At 40.5% G+C, this 19,926-nt stretch overlaps 1 protein-coding gene across 4 annotated transcripts in view; it reads right to left on the bottom strand.

The window, feature by feature from the left end:
- Positions 1–4,254: 4,254 nt before the first annotated feature.
- LOC124411734 (IQ motif and SEC7 domain-containing protein 1) overlaps positions 4,255–19,926 on the bottom strand; it is a 40,534-nt gene continuing 24,862 nt past the window's right edge. For 2 of the 4 annotated variants that reach the window (XM_046891074.1, XM_046891076.1), the window contains exons 2-7: positions 8,620–8,958; positions 6,582–7,533; positions 6,144–6,514; positions 5,218–5,873; positions 4,775–5,116; positions 4,255–4,668 (exon numbers count right to left, since the gene is read on the bottom strand). In XM_046891074.1, the coding sequence (XP_046747030.1) occupies positions 4,388–4,668; positions 4,775–5,116; positions 5,218–5,873; positions 6,144–6,514; positions 6,582–7,533; positions 8,620–8,958 (2,941 nt within the window). In that variant the 3' untranslated portion in view covers positions 4,255–4,387. Of the gene's footprint in view, positions 4,669–4,774; positions 5,117–5,217; positions 5,874–6,143; positions 6,515–6,581; positions 7,534–8,619; positions 8,959–17,549; positions 17,988–19,926 lie in introns of those variants that run through there. The other 2 variants (XM_046891078.1, XM_046891075.1) reach the window with 2 other exon arrangements.

Raw genomic sequence — 19,926 nt, 5'->3', positions numbered from 1 at the left:
TACCGACCTCCATAGCATGGGTCGGTTTACGGTCATAGATTAACATGCTTGTGTTACTAAACGATGCCTGCGGAGGGAGACCACCTAGCGGAATTTCGTAGAACTACTCGGACCAAATGATCATACATCACCATGATTGTCACCATGATGTAAGCGTCAACACAGGATGCATTCCGATATTAACTCCCGGTGCTGTCAACAATCTTTCATCTTTTTTGCGCTACCGAATTTGTGAGTAGCTCTGCCTCGGCCCTAGAGAGTTTTTAGCGCTGCTAGCTAATTTCGGAACGCACTCTAAGGTGTGTCCAAAGAACGATTTTCGCTCAGTCTGCGCATATCCAAGACCATATAGCACATGGTCTAAAATCTACACTATCTACCGAGCACGCTGGTTGTCGGTCATTCGAGCACTACGAGGTACCTACAGTGTAAAAAATCTAGGTTGAAATGTATATGTCTTCACTTATTATTAAAAGGGTAACTGACGAGATGGTTTATACGAGTGTGCGGTAGTTGTAAATACGACGAATGGTATGCTTGGCGGGATATTGTAAAGTATATTTGAATCCGATGAAATAATGTCACCACACACTGTACATACACCCTATAAATGATCAAACTTACACGCGCGGTCAGTAATAAGCTTTTCGTCACTAAGTTCACATATTTGTAATATTTAATTTCATAATATGTACAGTTTATTATTTTACATGATCCTTGCCTTAAATTACAATAATGACACGTGCAAATCGCGCGTATTATCGCTTTCAAAACTTTAAACCACGAATAAATTCATGTATTGTCGATTTTACAGTGTGCTCTCGCGTTCCGTATACAGTCTATAATCTATTTGGTAAATATTATAAGATACTTCAAGTACACCACTTACATATTATACGATGAGACATGATATGATGTAGGCAAAATATTATTTGCTATTTCATTACCCTGCGAAGGTATACGTCTGTTTTTGAGTTGGGAAAGTAATAATTTCCTGGCACTTTTACATTATATACATTCAAATGCTTTCAATGTTGGTAATATGATATAATATCTGTGGTTTTTATCGTGAATAATTTTAATTCGTAAATTCTGTCTACTAGTTCGTCGCATATTTACTTCTAAATAATAGGACGACGAGTATTATGAATACTTTTTGGATTTCTACTCAATGAATTGCTCGAATTAAGAAACAAAGAGGGGTAGGAACAGAGAAAGAGATGGAGAAATCACCTGTATGTATTTAATTTGTACCAGGCAGTCTTCTGTTTTACCATTCACCCGGCAATACAACTGAGTATAATATTAAGTTGCACTAAACTGCGAACATTTCGTAATTGTTATTAGCTTAGAGTTTTTTGAAGATTGCTTTGCAGAATTATCTTTGAATAGTTTTGGTAATAATTTATATTTTTGATACTCTTTTTACTACTATCAGGTTGTGTTGTGGTGTATAAGATATGATAATGACAGATAGTTAATATACTTATAGATTTTAAAACGTGTAATTATACTGCATTATTGATATACATACTATAAATAGTAAATAATTTTAATTATGCGACTTTTAATTATTGCTGTTAATAAATGCGGTAACTGTTTAATAATTTTTGGAATAAATTGAATACGATTTATTCATAAGCTATTTCAAAACTCGTTGTTATATAATCTATAATCGAAGAAAAAGTTTCGTCGATACGAATCGTTGACAGGAAGTTTTTATAATAATTACATATATTATTTATATACATTTATTATATTATACCATAACGACGATATTAATATTTTTTTTTCATTAAGTATTTATTAACACAATTCTTATTAAAAATACATCTACTATTGGTTTCTTTATACAATGACACAATAACACAGAGAAAATGATAAAGGAATTTTTTTTATATGCTTTCTAATCGTAGGTACACACTATCGACAATCAATTGCTTTTCTTTTATCAACCGCAAGCCTTTTTCACAATATCAGTCACTCATGTGACCATCTGACCTGCATATTACGTGCACGAAAAAAAAAAAAATAATAATCACAACTACGACGTTTACCTAGTATAATATAGCTAAATTCAATTATTGCAATAAATAAATTTTACTACAAGCATGCATATATCGTGTCGAGTAATGATAGTCATCGTGAAAAAGGCTCACCAATATAATCACTATTACTACAGAGACAGTTGCTAAAATCACCGTCGATACAAGAAGTATGAGTGCAGAATAAGATTTTCGCGGTATTTTCTATCTCCATTTTAACACGTGGTTCAATTTACCAACTTATAATCAAACATATTGTTTCATCAATCAAACGATTATACTTTGTACGAAGTTTGCATTTCTCATTTCATTCTATTTTATTGTCTATTCGACAGGATGGGTAGCGGGTTGACCGTCGAAATTTAATATTCCGATGGTCGAAGTGAAAAAGATCCAGCTGCATGATAAATAATTCGCAGTAAATCTTGCCCATCAAAAGGCGCATGAGATTTCTCCGTTTTCCTCACTAAGATGAATATAATAAATACCTATCAACGCCATATTTCCCGATAATTTTGATAGTAATTATCTCTGTTCTTAGATAAAGTACACAAGAGACTGTGTTTATGTGACAGACTAGAGATCACTATTACGGTCGTGTAGTTCGTCATTCGACAGCCCAACTATTTCGAATCACTGTAATTTCAATCTGCATTTTTTATTTAATTTTTTTTTTAACAAATCACGACCGCTATTTGTCACCGATCGTTGTTGGCGACAATTTCTTTCGACATCTTCAACATTTACATACTTGCGTTCAATTTTCGATTTTCATTACCTAATACTCGGCGTTTAATTACGTGGATATTGTTATCAATTAATTAATAACTGCTTCACTGCATTCGTATTTATATTGAAATATTTTTATATATACATGACAATTATTCGATTCATTACTTGAGGGTAATTAAATTTATCTCACGTAATCAAATTTTTACAGGGATTTAAAAAATATTCTAGCCTTATTACAGATGTTACATATATATGTATATTGGATGCGAATGATAATTATACTAGTTGAAATGGAGTTGATATATTTACATATCAATAGGTACTTTTTTGTTAAACTATTCTGATCAACAAAATGGAAGTATGCATGGATATTGTGCAAGTGTTCGCATGGTTCTAGCAAATCGCGTGAATTCTTCCAATAATGCTTTGATTTACAAAGTCTACAAAAGAATGGATATAAATCATTTCTTTTCTTACATTACATGTGATATATCTCAAGTTGGAAATTAAAATTCTAATACAATAATAACAGTTTATAAATAAAGATAAAATCTATTACGTGCGCTATAAATTTATTTTTTCATCTTTTGTTATGATTTTTACCACTCTTCCAAAAGTACCTTTTTACAGTCCGCAGCTATAGCTATACAATACATATACAATTCAACGCGTTCTATAAGCTGTAGGCTGTTTGCTAAAACAGTTGTTACTCACGTGGATATTTTCATTCATTTTTCGTTATATATTAATGGAAATTTACAATTTCTCATATAATTTTTGTAAGGATTCAGTCAGTTTACATGCCTCACCGAATTCACGAAACTCATCGTATGCAGTACACGCGCACTTAATCAGTTTCCATCCATTATTATTCAATTTTCAAATGTATGTATGTACACAAATATATCCGACCATTCTTTGACAATTATTTAAATTAATTTCGTTTTTCACGAGGATAATCCCAGATTGGATCCTGCCAAATCACGAGAATAAAGTGCGTAGTCGCTACCTCTTCAAATCACATCACATGCAAAAACTTTGATTGACCAATGATTATCAGGTGCCACTGTAATTATCCAACCTAAGCTCATTGTCAGATTAATAAAAAATGAACTAACGTCATGGGTTGGATTATTTTCAGATTTAGTTTGCTCCATTTTTCAAAAAATTTTCTCAAAAACTGTCATGGTTTACGCAACAATAATATAAAGCAGAAAATATCTGTTCTAATTAAAATCATAAATAAGCTTTTGGTGGATTGTTGTGGAAGAAAAGAATCAGACTCATCGACGAATAAGGTTTTGGTATAAAAAAAAAAAAAAAAAAAAAAATACCCAAGATATTTTGGTCTGCCGTGATGTATCAGCGATAGAATGACAAGAGGAACATGACCTGTAGTAGAATTCTCCAGCCTCCATAAGTTAATGCTAAATTGATCCCACGGAGAGGTCTGAACCTCTAATCTGATTAGTTTCTCTCCGATTATTCTGAACCCACAGAAGATGTACTTGTCGTGTAGAATATAAGTGTTGGAACGAGCCTCGACTCCTGCTTTTAGCAAGTGATGTGTTTTAAAAGTACGATCCTTCGACAGGACAAAGATGCAAGGTTCATACTTCGGTAGTACGACTGTACGGGCCAGTATCTTCAGATCTCGACGGTTTGCGTTCGCGTTTGGCGAAAAGACCTCCTAGAAAAGATGGCTGCTGAGCCAAACCCTTAGCACCCCCAGGGATAGTTGCCCCTGGGTGAACAGGATGATGCGCTTGCACCGGATTTTGATTCTTTACGCCCTGGCTCATCGAGCTGGCTGAAGTAGATTGAAAAGAAATAGACATACCGCTATCCAGCGAGCCAACGCTTCCACGCCGTTGCGGTTTCTCTCCTGCAACTGTGTCATTTGAGGGTAAGACGAAAATTCATCATTTTAACCTTTGCTCGCCTGTGCAGGCTTCGACAAAGGGGTGATAAATGTTCTCACAAAATTTGTAACTCACACTGCTCGTGGATATCCAACAGAGAATTACTCAGCGCGGACCTCTTCAGCTGCGTGTCAAGATCCACCGCCTCAGTTCTTTCGGTGCAGGTTCCGGGACAGGGACAAACCTCGACGTCTGCAACACCGGAGTCTCGATTTTCGGCGCTGCCTCTCGCCCCGCGACTGCTTTTCTGCCTTTCCAGCTCCGTCTCGATCCTCAGTGTCTCCATCTCGTCCATTTCACTGATCGACTCCCTCAAGTCCTCCGCAAACTTGCATCGGTCGTGTTCGTTTCTCGCGTTGAACGTCACAAGCACCTTACCGTCGACGCGTTGGGACAATCTTATCCCGTAAGGATAATCTGATTTACAAACAGTGCGAAAGGACCAGTCAGTCAGATTAAATTCACCCCGTCATTACACATCAGAAGACGGATTATCGAAGAATGAATAAAATACTCACGTGCAACTTCGAACAATGTAACGACCATGCCGCAGAGTGGGAAACTCTGTCTGAATGTGTAAGTGACGCTGCTCTTCTTTTTGCTCAATATCTTCGTGACAACGAGGAGATCGTTGAAGAGGAATACTTCTCTCTGATGAACGCCAGGTCTTTCCTTCTTGTGGATATCTGGTATTTCGTACAGCCTGCAGTAGCAGACTAGTCTACGATGCGGCAGAGCCATGTTTGGTTTTTTGCCAACGATCGTTGCCTGGACCTTCATCACTTGGGTAACATGGTCCGAACCAGGTTTGAACTCGTTGGCCTTGACTCTCTCGTATATCCCAACGAGTATGTCCCGGTCGATGTCTCCGCAGTCGTCTATCCCCCGAAGATTCTTTATGAAATCATCGAGTCTCATTCTTCGCTCGGGTTTCAAGTTTGGCGTGTGCAAATCGGTGTTCAACATTATTATAGCAAACGCCAATACGAACACCGTATCCGGCGAGCGTAGACGAGCGACTACGTCAGGGTTGCACTGACAGTACCGTTGGCTGTAGATTTCCATCAGACGTTCGATTTTCTGTGCCTCGCCGGGCATGCGGAAATATGCTTGGAATTTACGAAGGGCTACGTCAACCTGCATACCTGATAGATCCAGTTCGTGAGAGAAGCACCTGAAATCACAATTCATATGCTTAGTAAGTAAGAAAAAAAAAATTCTTATCCTCTGGATGTAAAATTTCCGTTGTTTTCAAATGCGCACCTAAGTCGGTAGACGGTGAGCAGAGACAATATTTAGCCAGATTATGACGTCGAGCATGAGACTCGGTGTAAATAATTGGCAAGGCGGTGATTACGCAAATTACTTCGTTGCCATTAATCATTTGTGCAAATAGACGCATCTCGATAGGTTGCGGGAAGGCGAAATGTTATCGGGTACGTACTCTAAGACAGCCATGTTGAACGAATTCTGGAGGTTTCCAAGGTACTCCCCGATCATCTGTTTGGACAATCCCTTCCTGCTGATGAGAAACCTGGCGACGCCTTGGGGACTGTTTTCCAAAAAGCCTCGCCTGATCAGGTAGCTGATACCCCGCTCCGGTTTTTTGTTGAACAAATTCAGCCCCACTCTGTACTGGCGTTTTCTGACAGTCTCCGAAACTTTGTAACTTGTTTGCGGCGGTGCTTCGGTGTGATCCATCAACGGGAGCTGGTAACCGGAGCTGGCGTGCGAATGACTTAGTTCTTTTATACTGCTCATCGGACCACTGCTCTCTGTTATGTGTCCGCATTCTTGGTGTTCGGGTGAACTCGACTGAAATGAGATAAAGAGGAAATTGGTAAGCCCGAATAAGCCCCGGGAGACTTCACAGAAAACTTACGATTCCTTTGTGTTTCCATATCGGCGAACCTCTGTGAGCGTCACCCTCGGAACTTTCGCAATTTGTCGAGTCGCTACCAGAGCTTTGGACAGAGCTAAGACTTCCATTCTCGACACTCTTGCTGAGCCCGTTATGCCTTCCCTCCATAGACCTGGAAGTTATCGAGGACGTTCTCTTCGGCACTTCCGGCGGTACTTTTTTCCCCGAATTCCTGACTCTGCTCCCAGATCCTGGCTGGGAACTGTTGCCCCATGACTGAGGCGGCGGGGCCTGAAGGTTCTGCGGAGTCGATGGAGACGTGCACGGAGTTCTATGCATGTCTCTAGGCGGCGTATCCTGTCTCAATCCGCACAGGGCTTCCTGAGGGTTGTAGTAATGGATGCTGGACCCGCTTCCTTGTGAACTCGAGTCCCAACACGGGCTCGGAGGAGGTTGATGTCTTCCGCAAGGGCTAGGCATCAGCGAAGGCGTGTGACGGCCAAGTTGATGCACGTTGTGACTGTTCTGATGCAGGTTGTGGTTACTCTGATGGTGCCCCACGGCTGGGGATTGAGTGGGACCAGCTTGGATCTCGCAGCGGCCGCTCTGACTTCTTGGTATATGAGCGGACGATTGAGAATTCTCAATGTGCCTTCTTTCCCTCAACGACATACTTCTGATGGGCATTGGTCGGTTGTTTGCCGATTGGACTTGTTGTATGTATATTTGACTGTGGTAGGCGATTCTCTCGTTGTCCGTGGCGCTCCCTGGCCTCTCAGCTGTCTCCTGCAGACGTCTGCTGAGTCGTTTTTCTGCTTTGGCCATTGCTGTGATCGCCGCGAATTTCTTGAGCAGTGTATACCTGCGAAACGCTCGCTGGATTGTCAGTGCTGCGTTTCTAGCTTTCACACCACCGTATTTTCGCTCCAGCATCTCAATCTGCTTGTCCAGCAGATCTTGGGAGAGCTCATACCTGATCGACACATACGAGATTAACCGTTATTGATGACATATCAATCAAAACCACTTTATGCTCTCGTGAAAACGAGGAGGGGTTCATTGGCGAGTTATACATTCATGAGAAAAATATTCACAAGCACGGAAAGTCACAAAAAACATTCATTTTAAATCTATGTGAAGAAGCAGTCTCTCAAGTGTTGAGGCAAATTTCATAACAACTTTGAGCTTTTGAATAAATGTTTTATTCTTCAATGCAGTTTACTTCTGTGGAGACAAGGATGTCAAAAAATCTGATTCCAGTTTCTATCACAGCGGGTCTTGTTTGAGCGTCTGAAGTGCGACACGAGACTGACTTTGAGATAATTAAATGTACGTCCAACGGTGATAGAGATAAATACAAGTAAGAACACATGACATTTGGTGATAACGATAAATTTTGAGCAAAATAATTACGTATTGAAAAAATGGAATTTTGCAATTGTTTGCTCATTTAAAAAAAAAAAAAAAAAAAAAAAAAAAACAATAACGCAAACCAGACCGACATACGAAGTTAATTATATTCGTCCAAGGACTGTTCACCGAACCACTAATGATTACTTAAAAACCTGCTACAGCTCGTCGAGCTCACGCTGACGTCGAACTAATTACTGCTTACGTAGCGACATGGTTATTAAAACTTGTGCAAATGAATGTGCAAATATTTTTCTCTCGAGTCCACAAGTGTGCGAGAGTAAATGCAAAACATCACCGCAATTGAAATCACGGTAAAATGTAGTCTCAAGTCATTTACTGAGTAACCGTTCAATAATTAAGAATTATACGTTCATTGTGGAATTAATAATGGATGCCATTATGCGCCAGTATTCCGAACGAGTTCAATCTACACAGACACATATGTCGAGAAATTTAAAATTAGCCCTGAAAGCCATTCCTTGGTATTCTATGTTGCTTTGAAACTAGAATGATTAATGCATCAGGTGGGATCACGCGTTCGTGTGAAGTCAACCATCTCAGGCGAGTTGCCGTATCTTCTTACACTTTCAAATTCGAAGTTGAAAGAAATTGTTTATCAAGATTCGATATGGCGGGTTAAACTTACGGGTTTTGAAGTCTGCATCGCTTGAGAACGTCGCCATTTCTGACGGAGCCCTTTTTATGCAGTGGCTGCTGATAAGATGACTGAGGTTGCCCACCATAGCCTTGGACCATAGCACCGTAGCTTTGCGGTTGCGAGTATCCAGCATGTGGAAATGCTTGGGTCGTTGATGCCGGGTACGACGTGTGAATATAATTCTGGCCCTGGATGTACGACTGTCCTGTGATGTACGAAGTAGAGAGCGCCGACTGACTTCCGGTAGAATACATCCCGTGGGAACCCGCACCATGAACTTGCCCAAGACTGGCGCTGTGCGATGGTCTATCCATTTTTTGTGGAAAACTGTAACATTGAAAACATATTGTAGGTTAATCGATGAAAGTCATAATCACAAATGAACAAATGATAAATTGGCAAATTATCGCGCATCCGCACAGTTCAAGGCAAAGGAAATATTCATCTCGATTGAGAAATTGAATGTCAAAACAAGAGTCAAGCATTTCAGCGTTTGCCCAGGTACTTCATTTGTCTGTCCGGACGGAAGCGGTCTAAGGATGTATGAATCTTTTCAAGAACATAATCGACCCTCGTTTCCTTGCTTCCCCATTGGTTTTACGAAGCTACCTTTTCCTCGCAGCCTAAGCTCCTTTCCTTAACGTCTATGCAATACCTTAACCTTTCCTGGTCAGGAAATATGATTAGCAGTTCAGTTTGAGAAAAATGATGGCGCATTTGAATCCATTTTTGTCTACGACGAAAAATATTCTCCTCCCGTCATGCTTTCAAAGGACAGAGGCCTGAAGGTGGCTAAAGATGAGAACAAAGGAATAAAGCTGCCAGGCTTTTAGTACGGAGTGCAGTGCCTTTGTTCGCCGCGAATTACAAGGCGGGTAAAGAAAAAAAAAGATCAGTTTCCCAAGGCTACGTGGCAGATCGATTTTCACGATCAAATGCCACTTTTTTCTCAGCTTATATTTTTGGTCCGAGTAAACACATGGCAAACGTGTATTGGTAGCAATGTAATGATGCATAGAGAAAACTCTAGACATAAATTTTATTGGCAACCTTTGGAAAAAAATGATGTCCGAGCTTTGCCTTCAGTAGGAAAAGTACAAGTATTTGATACTTGTGACGTTTGATTGAAGTACTTGGAACAAAAAAAAGTCTGAAGTCTAGTACTAACATCAATTTTTGTACGAGATAAGAAATGCCTGTCGAGAGACGAGACTCAATGTACAATGTGAACGTAGTACTAGCTCATATTGTTATCGCTTTATACGAATACTTATAACACACGTGAGAATGAGTAAGTAAATGATATGCGATACCCGGAATGAGTTATGTAAGGAGGATGTCGCGTAAAATTGTAAAAACGTTGCAAGTGAATGGAATTCTTTCCATGGAAAAGTTTAGACACGTGATCGCCGCGGGTTTTTGAATTGTGAACTTGTTATCGACAGGACGTGAGATTTCTGTATTAACTTGTCTGCTCTGGAGCTTTAATATCCGTTTCAAGTGATTGCTGAACGCAATTTCCTGCTGATGCTATGTTTCCGGGGCAACACGCGTATATGTCTGCTGGTGTCGTGGATAATTAATTGACTATGTTAATTGATAAGAGAAGCGATGGTTGTGTATGTATGTAGTACATTTATGACATACCCAACAAGAAATCCGGATACACAAATGATCATCTTGGAAGCTGACGTTAGGGTCACCGAAAATAAGAAAAACAAAGTGAACAACGATAGTTTTGTGAGAGTAGTACACTGGGAAACAGCTACTCGTATCAACAATCGTTTAAACACACGCGCTTCGATTATAAAACCATTTCATGTCCGTCGACAACACACGGTAGCTATTCTTATAAAAACTTATTAGGACGCATATTGAAAATAAGTGATGAAAAATTTTCACAACGATTCATAAGGTACCGATCACGGCCCATCCGTAGGACTCAACTTCTGGCGGTTAACTGAAGACGGCCAACAGCGCAGCTGTCTTTAGAGAGGGCCCTTGAAGGGCAGGAGCACAAATGCTCAGGAGAAGGCGCCGGTGGTAAAGGTATGGATGCAATGGTACAACACATGCTTGTCAGCAGGTAGTTGCACCGAAAAAGGGGACTCCGTTTGTGCCATACAATCATCTAGTTTTATACTCAATATACGAGACGCATGGTATCTCAATGATGAAACGAATTTATAACGAACTGAGTGCCCGACAATGTGTTATAAGTAAATTACAGTATCCTACTCTGTAAGTGTACATAAAAAAATGTGCCAGCAAAGTTTTGGACGTTGAGCCTCCAAGTTCCAGTTTATTACGGGATAAATTAAAGTAGGTGGGCTTGAGATCAGCGCACAAGAATAACTCTTGAACTCTGTTTTGATGAGCACTTTTAGCGTACATGGTATCCGTTACACATACATGACATAACTCTATGCATATACATCGCTTAGTGGGGGCGATATCAATTGGTATTATATTTAAACTTTGGGGCGTTGCTTTTCGTCTAGAATTAACTTGAAATTGATCGTGATACGTTGCTTGAAAAGAAATGAGCGTTGTACCGTTGCTCGAGGTTTTTCAATAAAAATTCGGTGGGAGCGATAACTTTGCAAGTGTTTCAGAAAATTTTTAGAGCAGTTTGCAGTTTAAAAGTTTTTGTCAAGAAGTGAATCCGGACTGGAAGTTGAAAGAGCGAGGTGCCCGGAACAGAGAACATCTGCCGGCGGGGTGTTTGTGTCTCGTGGCACGTTTCCTAGGCTTCTTTACTTGGTCTCTGATCCCCCTTCCTTCTTTTTCCCCTCCCCGGCATCTCAACCTCAGGAGCACATGCTCTCTCAGGTCGCACCTGGCTCAAGATTTTTAAGGAAATGTTTGGTGAACCTCTGATCGTCGAGAGGGACCGCAGACGAGAATGAAAATAAAATGAATATATTGATCATCACGAGCAGATGTTTTTGAAGGATAGTCTTGCACCTGCGCCGCTTTGGTTATTACATGTATTTTACAATCAGAGTTTTCAACGTTACTGCAACAGCGAACCGTAAACTTTACCGTAAATTAGGGTACAATTAACGCCCAACCTAAACGAGTTTTTAAGCACAATCGATTTGTGAGTTAATTTGATTCTTGTATGTATAAGGTCACAAGTAAGTATTATACTCATAAATATATCGTTTTAACACCGTTTTAGTAGAAAAGAAGTCGCATAAACAAATTAACAGCAGGAAAAACGCGGGTTTGTATTTCCACGAATGTATACTTTTGACTAAACGGAAGTACTTATCCCGTGTCCTCTACGGACCTTCCCAACTTACGACAAATCTGAAACCCTGAGTCGAGTAATCCTCTTACAAATTGGGTCCGTGAAGAGTACAATGGATCTTTAAACCCTCGCAAGAAGTCCTAGTTTCTGAACAACGATGGTAGGTATATTGCGTTTGCCAATCTAGAACGTGTCGCCGATTTTCTTTTGCATTTTCGAGTAAGGTTCAATCCTGTACGATTATCGTTACGGGATCCTTGTTGTGTTATTTTCTATTCTCACCGCCATTCCGATGGCTAATATTTTTTTAGGCTGACAATATATTCCAAGGGCTTAACCTCGCGGTCATCTTTTATTCTTATAAGGTTTTACTTTTACTTCCTTTCCGGGTGTTCATGATGGACTGAATCTACTTCGTCGTACAAAACATTGATTGCAATAGATGCAGTCTGTTCTTTCACGCGCTGTGCAGTCACGAAGAATCGTGCCCAGAGCCTATGGTAGGGATAAAAAACATCTGCCCAGCGTATAGCACGTGTCGAACCTCTGCCCCTCCTATGGCTGCCTACACGGCAGCATAGAAGTGACTCATCACATCGCGGCACACGCGCGGACGATAACCAGATGATGGTAGTAAGAACGAGCCGCAAGACACTCCGCTCGATTCGACCCTTGGATTGAAAAAACAAGTTTGAGTCGTAAACCGAAATAGGTTGAACGTTAATATATTTATTTGTGGATTTGTAAACTGGGAAATACAACTTCCATACTTCCGGGTCGATAAACAAAATGGATGGCCCTTTTGTCTCTACGGTTAATACTACAGACCTAAATTCGAAAGAGGAATGAAACCAAAATTCTTCGCGGTTGTCGTTTATAGTGATATTTCGATCCAGTGTCACTAACAAAGCACCTCGAATACGTAAGGCTCTTGAAAATCCTCGAGACGAGCCCTCAGACTCTGTGACTTCAGGTTTGAAGTGGCTCACCTGGCACTTAGACACGCGCCGCAGAAGCCAGCTATGGTATCGTATTCACTGTGTTTTTAATTCCACGCGTATGATACCACCACAGGCGTTCTTGGTAGGCACACGAGGTGTCACTGAAATAAAGGATGCTCGTCAAGTGCATCGCCGGATATGGAAACAGCTGTTAATCAGCATGGCGTTCCAGATATTGGAAAACGCAACGTCGTTATTGAAGTTTCAACCCTTGCCGGGAGTTTTTGGTCTCGAATCTTATGCAACAGTTCGGAATATATTCGGAATATCAATAAATACTTGACCGGATATGTACCGAATGAATACTACAAGAACATATTGTCTCGAAACATCGTTTTTCTGCTGTAACTTCCATGACCTTGGTCTCCGTTTCGTGCATGCGGGGTCAGGCTGTTGTCGTCCCTGTGGGTTTTCAATCGGAACGGAGTTTTTTTTATGATATTCTAAGCACGCGCAGACCTTGATTCCGTAAATTGGTAAGAAACAAAGTTAATTCAAGGACATTGGGTTCGGATGTTGTTGCTAATCAAGCCAGAAACTTCCAATTGCCGTAATAACCCGGCCTCTACAATGCTTCTCTCAAGATTCAAATAACACAAACACTGAGTATTCACACAATCACTCGAATTACCTACACGTTGCCGGTTAATGTGTCCGAGAAACACGAATTCGTACCTTGTTTCTCACATAAAGTGGCTTGAATGTTTCTGACCGCTCAATTCCAGCCAGTTTTCTTCACGGGATAGTCGGCTTCATCCATTAACACTAACGACAACTTTGACAAATGGTCATGTAGACATACATTCGCGGTTATGAAAATCACTTTATGAGGCTGTAAAACATGCCTCTCTGAACACAAGTGTACCTTATACTTGCATGGCGTGAGCTTAGGCATAAATAAATCTGTTATTTTTGATTTTTTCAATGAACAATACTAAAGCCGGTGTTCTAACGCCTCATTTACGAACCGAAAAATCCGATGCGTCGTAGATTCATCGAAACGTCTTTCGAAATTAGTTTTATCTCGTAGTAAGTCGTAGCATCGTATAAACCAACTCAGTGAACGAAATAATGGAATGAATAATATCTGACACGCGATACGTCTTTACTAACACGTGACGTCCTGTTGTGCCACTTACTATTTGATGTGCGGCTACAGAGTTTGGATTGCTAGAAATTTTGTCTGATAACTGGAAAAGAAGAATTGGGATGATTTTTGAGATACAAGCTTATCATCTAGCTACAATGAACGGTAAATTTGAAGCACACGTGTGATGGAGGAGGATTATTTTTCCATGTACCGAGAACTCTCCTTTGAAGAATCGAACTAGAGCACGCAACGTGCTTGTAATTTAATTCGTTGGTAATTTCCTAGTAACCTCAAAGTGTATCTGTAACTACCGTTCGTTCTAGTCGGTGAAGAGCATCGGATTTCTAGCTATTGATTGGACTTTTTAGCATCTAATACACAACACAGGGCATGTTTCAGCGGTCGCAACAAGTTCCGATGAGTCTCAAGCGAAGGGATTATTTGTGCGGGAGACACTGATGGCAGCGACGTCGATGCACTAGCTATTGTATACTCTGAAGTGCACGTGCTTTGCGTTCGTAGCAGAGTACGAGGCGCGTCCATATTCGACCGTTCCACTTCACGATTTCTGATGACCGCAGTCCAGTTACGGCTTCGTTTCATTAATAGACTCACGGCGATATCAGTAACTATAGAAACCTTGGTGAAATTGAGTTAGGCAAATAAATTACTTCTATTATCTACTGCACAAGTTGACAGTGAACACAAAGGCGGAGCAAGAAAAGTTAAACATGCCGTGTGATTTCTTTTATTAAAATCTCAGGGCCGAAAGAATTGTACCAACATCATTACAATTTTCACCTTGATCTCGTTATTTGAAACCACACAATTTACCCGTGCTTGTTTCAATTGTCAATTTGCAATAAAACCGTTCATGTTATTGTAATTTTTTAACTGCCATTATCTCTCTTCTCATGCACGCAAGATTTTCCTTCTCGAAAAATATTTTAATAGCAACCATTATCAAGGGCTAGAGGCAAAACGATTTATCGCGTAATTATCATTAACCAACTAACAATCGTTGATTGCCATTAAAAGCCAACAAGGATCCTGCTTGAAATAATTTACTTAGCCACCGTGAAGCTCAGCAGCTTTATTGATGTTATAAGATTATATCATTATACTAGTAATTTCAAAGCATCCTGGAATATTTTCTGTTTCTCCTGCGTGCGATTTCCCTGCATTATGTGTATATAACTGCAAATTTCATACCTTGTTTGAGAAATTCCTGACATTATAAATTTTATGCAAGTTTTTCATCGTTGTTAAAAATACTGTAAAACGCGTAAATGAGACACTTGCGAATTGAATAGAACGGAAAAAATATCGGGAATCCACGCCCACCGAATGTTTTTTCGTGTAAACAAGACCAGATGTTTTACGCTTGTGCGCCGATGACTGTACAGTGCCACTCGGTGTCTTGACTCCGAAACCTTTCATCGATCTATTTCCCCACTGCTACAAGCGGACTGATATAGTCACGTGACAGTATTGATAGTGCGTCCTCTTTGCCGCTGGACTTGTCCCACGGCAGACAAAATTGTTACTTCCGGTTTATCACTTCCGTTCCGCATCAATGATGAGTTGGCACGTTAGTGTCAACTAGCCATGCACACACCATACAGAAATATGAGGTATAGAGTAAGGAGACTGCACAGTCGCCGATACGGCGAACCATCCTTTCGAAAGATTATCACGTCAATGAATTTAGCACAGTATGGCGACTGGCCATACAAAGGCATCGATATTATGTAATCAGGAGTTGTCGATGGCGTATAGATGTGAATAATTATGGTAAAGAGTGAACGTACAGTCTTGCCTCCAAGACGCAGCCAGTCGCAAGTTTTAATCCAAGGTTTCTTTCACCAAGTTACTCCAAGTCAAAGGAACTACGCAAGTGCAATATGCATCGGTTGAAACTATGTGTACGTGTACATCAGCGGAACGAATGAGCGGTTCTCGTACCAACCGAAATTCCGAGGCTTGAAAAACCGTTATCAAAGCTAGGTCCACACCTGATCGTAATTAGTATTGTTAATTACAGCGTCTTGAAGTGCGCTCAAACATTATGTACAGACCGAGCACACAGCTTGAGATCCATACGTAAACGGACCAAGGAAAAAACTAAGAATTTGAGCGAGCCAATGTTTGCCATGTCATTCCGTTGGATCAAGTCAATCGTTGGCTCATTCAGTTCATTCTTTCCATGGAATGGCTGCATTCAAGGATATCATGTGCAGGGATTCAGCTACTGACATGTCGTAAGCAGATGGCCAGCTCTTCTTCGTCTATAACGTTATCCTAACCAATCCGAGTCAGTTGCTAACTAGCCATTCATGTTAGCTTGCGTCACGAAAATACCACATGCGCAGGTATTCCACGACGACGTTCTAATAAGAAAATACGCCATCTAATATTGTTCCGCACAACTGTACAGTATCTATTTTTAAACACTGCAAATACGCGAGCAAGTATTTCACCGTTTGAAAAGTTTGGTACCACCTTGTCGACGACCTTATATATTGATTAAGGTTAAGGATTGCTTGACTGCTCTTGTACTTATAGACCAAACTTTCGAAAATGGCGCAGCACAGATAAAACCTGATCATCTTGTTGAGGGGTTTTCGTGCGTCAAGTTCTCAGTTCTGATTACCACAATTATTGTTCTCCAGTACCTTATAGCGCATGCATTAATTAAATGATAAGTAGGTTCAGAAGCATGAGTCTTGCACAGAGTGTGACGGACGTCCATGTATGGATCACGGCGGCTTGATGGTCTTAAACAGTTTGTTATTCAAGTCAATGCTTCAGCACGAACGTATGTATCTCTTACTTAGCTGACCAATAAGACAACACCTGCGCGTCGCGCGTGCGTGTGTGTTGTATCCGTCCGCATACATGCTAGACTGCATACGCTACAAGCGTAACTGTACATTAACCAAGCAAAAATAATCCTGTTCAATGCATATTCCGTATACGTCTATAGCGACAATATTTCAAGCGCACGGTTAACGTTACTGCGCCTCGTCTTATTTTGTACTGATTTGTATTAACTTTTTACCAAAATGGTCAATCGTTGAATATTCCGATTGGCTTGAATAAACGGAGAATATCGAATCTTAGATATCCTGATGAAGCAAGGTGCACGTCGTTTACGTCTTCGAGCGTTCTCAATTTGCCCCACATCATTCTACATAAGTGTGTAGGTATTTATCAGCGCATGCATGGTAGGTAAGTTGCTTACGTAAGAACGGCGAGTAATTGACGTACAAGTTTCACCGTATACTGAAAAGAGCCCATTAATAGACGTGACTAGATCTTATACAGTCTATAGAAATGGTAAATGATCCATTTTTTTCTCTGATTTACGAAACAACTGTTGCCAGACTAGCTGTCAATTCGTCAATCCTGACTGAAAAACGGTTTCTTTCAAGTCAATGATGAATATGCATAGTAGAAATCGCGCACGAAAGATAAACAGACTGCACCAGTGAAGTCAGCACTGTACGTACAGTAACAGCAACTGAGCTAGAGTAAAGCTTTACAACAACAGAGTAAAAGGATGAAATACCGGTGCATGAAGGCTGTGGGTGTTGAATATCCAAGCTGAAGTCGTGATCTGACGACTCTCTCCTGGACGGTAACTATTCTCGTCGTTCGTGAACTATGATGAACTTTCGTTGTTCGAACAGTTTGATGGTACTGATGGTTTTGTCCACATCCCGCGGGCGGTGGTCTTCTTTCGCGCTGTTCCACTATCGTTACACCAAACATGTTTATTAGACTATTTACGTACGTTTTTTGATACGAACTTCACTTTATCAGCACTAAACACTCTGGGTGAAATATTCTCGACGGATTACAGTGTTCTCTTAGCTTGATCAGTTCGAATAACTCACAACTATACGTTTGTATGTTTAATTTTATTTATCACAATATTTCTTTGGTTTGTTCGGATAACTTGACTCGAACTTGTTTTTAACGAGACACCATTGTGCCACACAATATACCGGCATTGCCGTAAAATATTTCTACAAAGATGTAAGTTTTTTAAAATTTAGTTATTGTGGGTTTCAAGTTATTCTCTCAACATGGATGTATACTAGTCGTAATAGGCGAGGACGTAGATGGAATGGAGATTATTGCATCGTATTCACTTCTATTCAGAAACGAATATCATGCAGTTGGGCATCGGGTATTTTATTCCGTATGAATATATGCGGTTTACGGTTTATTAAAGGTTGCAGTAGTCACACGTGTGTACGTGTCGCCAGAAACTGGGTCAACTCAGACGATTTCCAGTTGTCAGTACAATTGAAGGTCAGTCGCGTTATGTTAACTGGGGTTAACCAGTGCCAAATTACTTTCCAAGTCAAAACCAAAACCACGAAACATTCAAATAACCAGTTGTGCAGCTTATGAAATGTGCGTTTCAAACCGACCACACGAACGGTAAAAGAATCAAATACGTTTTCACCCGTAATACTCGTTTACTAATTTCCTTGCATAGTTTTTACTCACATGTATACATACATATGGTATAGCCCACTATTTCTGGTTTTAACAATATACAAGTCCGTTATGCAATGTAAATAGCTCAGTTTTACGTAAAACAGTTTTCGAGTGCCGTAATTGCGTCCAGCAAGTTTAGTTGCTGCTTTGTAAGGGATGATGAGACATTTTTCGACTTCGTCGGGAGCTTTCGATTGCGAGGCACATCGTTGCTGAGAGAATATTTGAGTGGAATATTTGTTTGTTTTTTTTTTTACTCGGCTAGTTTTTCTAATCGCATCTATTCTGACATGCACGCGCATTTCGTAGGCCAGTTGGAAGACATTTCGGATATGCCGAAATGCGAATGTCACGCAAAACGTATCAGCGGCACTGACACTCGTGCCTCGTGCCCGCGGGATGACAACGTGACACTAACTAAGCGTCCACGCACAAGCCTTACGAACTTTTGCGAGGCTCGATCAAACGGACGGTGGAACGAAGAGGGGGGGCAAATGGGCTAGTTCAGTGGGGAGCTCGCCTCCCACCATCGACAAAAGTAGTCGAGAGGTTGATAACTATTGTACGAAGGATTTATTTAATTCGTCCTTCAACTTGGCATATAATTAGATAGTATGCGTATTATTACATCAATAGTTCACGTACGCATCACTGAATTAAACTTGTACTACCGCCATTAATCATCGCACGCACGTCATAAATTTATGCAAATTAATTTATTTATTTTGTCCCTATGTTTTACCTATACAATTGAAATGTGAAAAAACTCATTCTCGAACTACACGTCTGCCCCACTTTTAACACTTGACTGTGAATTAAATATTCCTTCTTCTGTAATGAGCTCGTGAATTAATCGACGTCTCTTCTCAATTCGCGTTCAACGCTATTTGGATATCGACCTGAAATTGGTAATTGGGTAATTATACTACCGTTTACAAACTGTGACAAGTTCTTGCTGCCGTTAGCCACTTGCAGCAATAAAACACTCGACGACGACTCTTCGACCGAATCGAGCTAGGGCAAAAAGTTACGAAGCCATAGAAAGGTTTCAGCCGATGGATTGACCTTGCGCACCTGCGCTCTTACGCGCTACTACAAATACTTATTTTTCACCTATAAAAATCATCACATTATTTCCCTGATTTTTAAATGAACACTTGTAACCGGAAAGAAAGTCCATTCGCCGTATCGCTTTGTCTGCGAATGCATTCAACTCTCAACTCTCAACTTTGCCGCAAAGCACGCTTTCGCACTATTAGACCTTTCCCAGTACACATAGTTGGGAGTGTAACACACTCATACAAACGCGGTAACCATGGTCATGTTGAACGTGTTAAGAACCGCTTGACCCAGTAATACTTGAATAGAAACTAGTAGACTGCGACGGAGGACGTGACGGGATTTCCCACTGGTGGAAAAGTGCCCATTACGTTGCC

This window comes from Diprion similis, chromosome 10 (assembly GCF_021155765.1).
Source record: "Diprion similis isolate iyDipSimi1 chromosome 10, iyDipSimi1.1, whole genome shotgun sequence".
Taxonomy (NCBI): domain Eukaryota; kingdom Metazoa; phylum Arthropoda; class Insecta; order Hymenoptera; family Diprionidae; genus Diprion; species Diprion similis.
The sequence above is the reverse complement of the archived record's forward strand: the minus strand, read 5'-3'. Positions and strand labels throughout refer to the sequence as shown.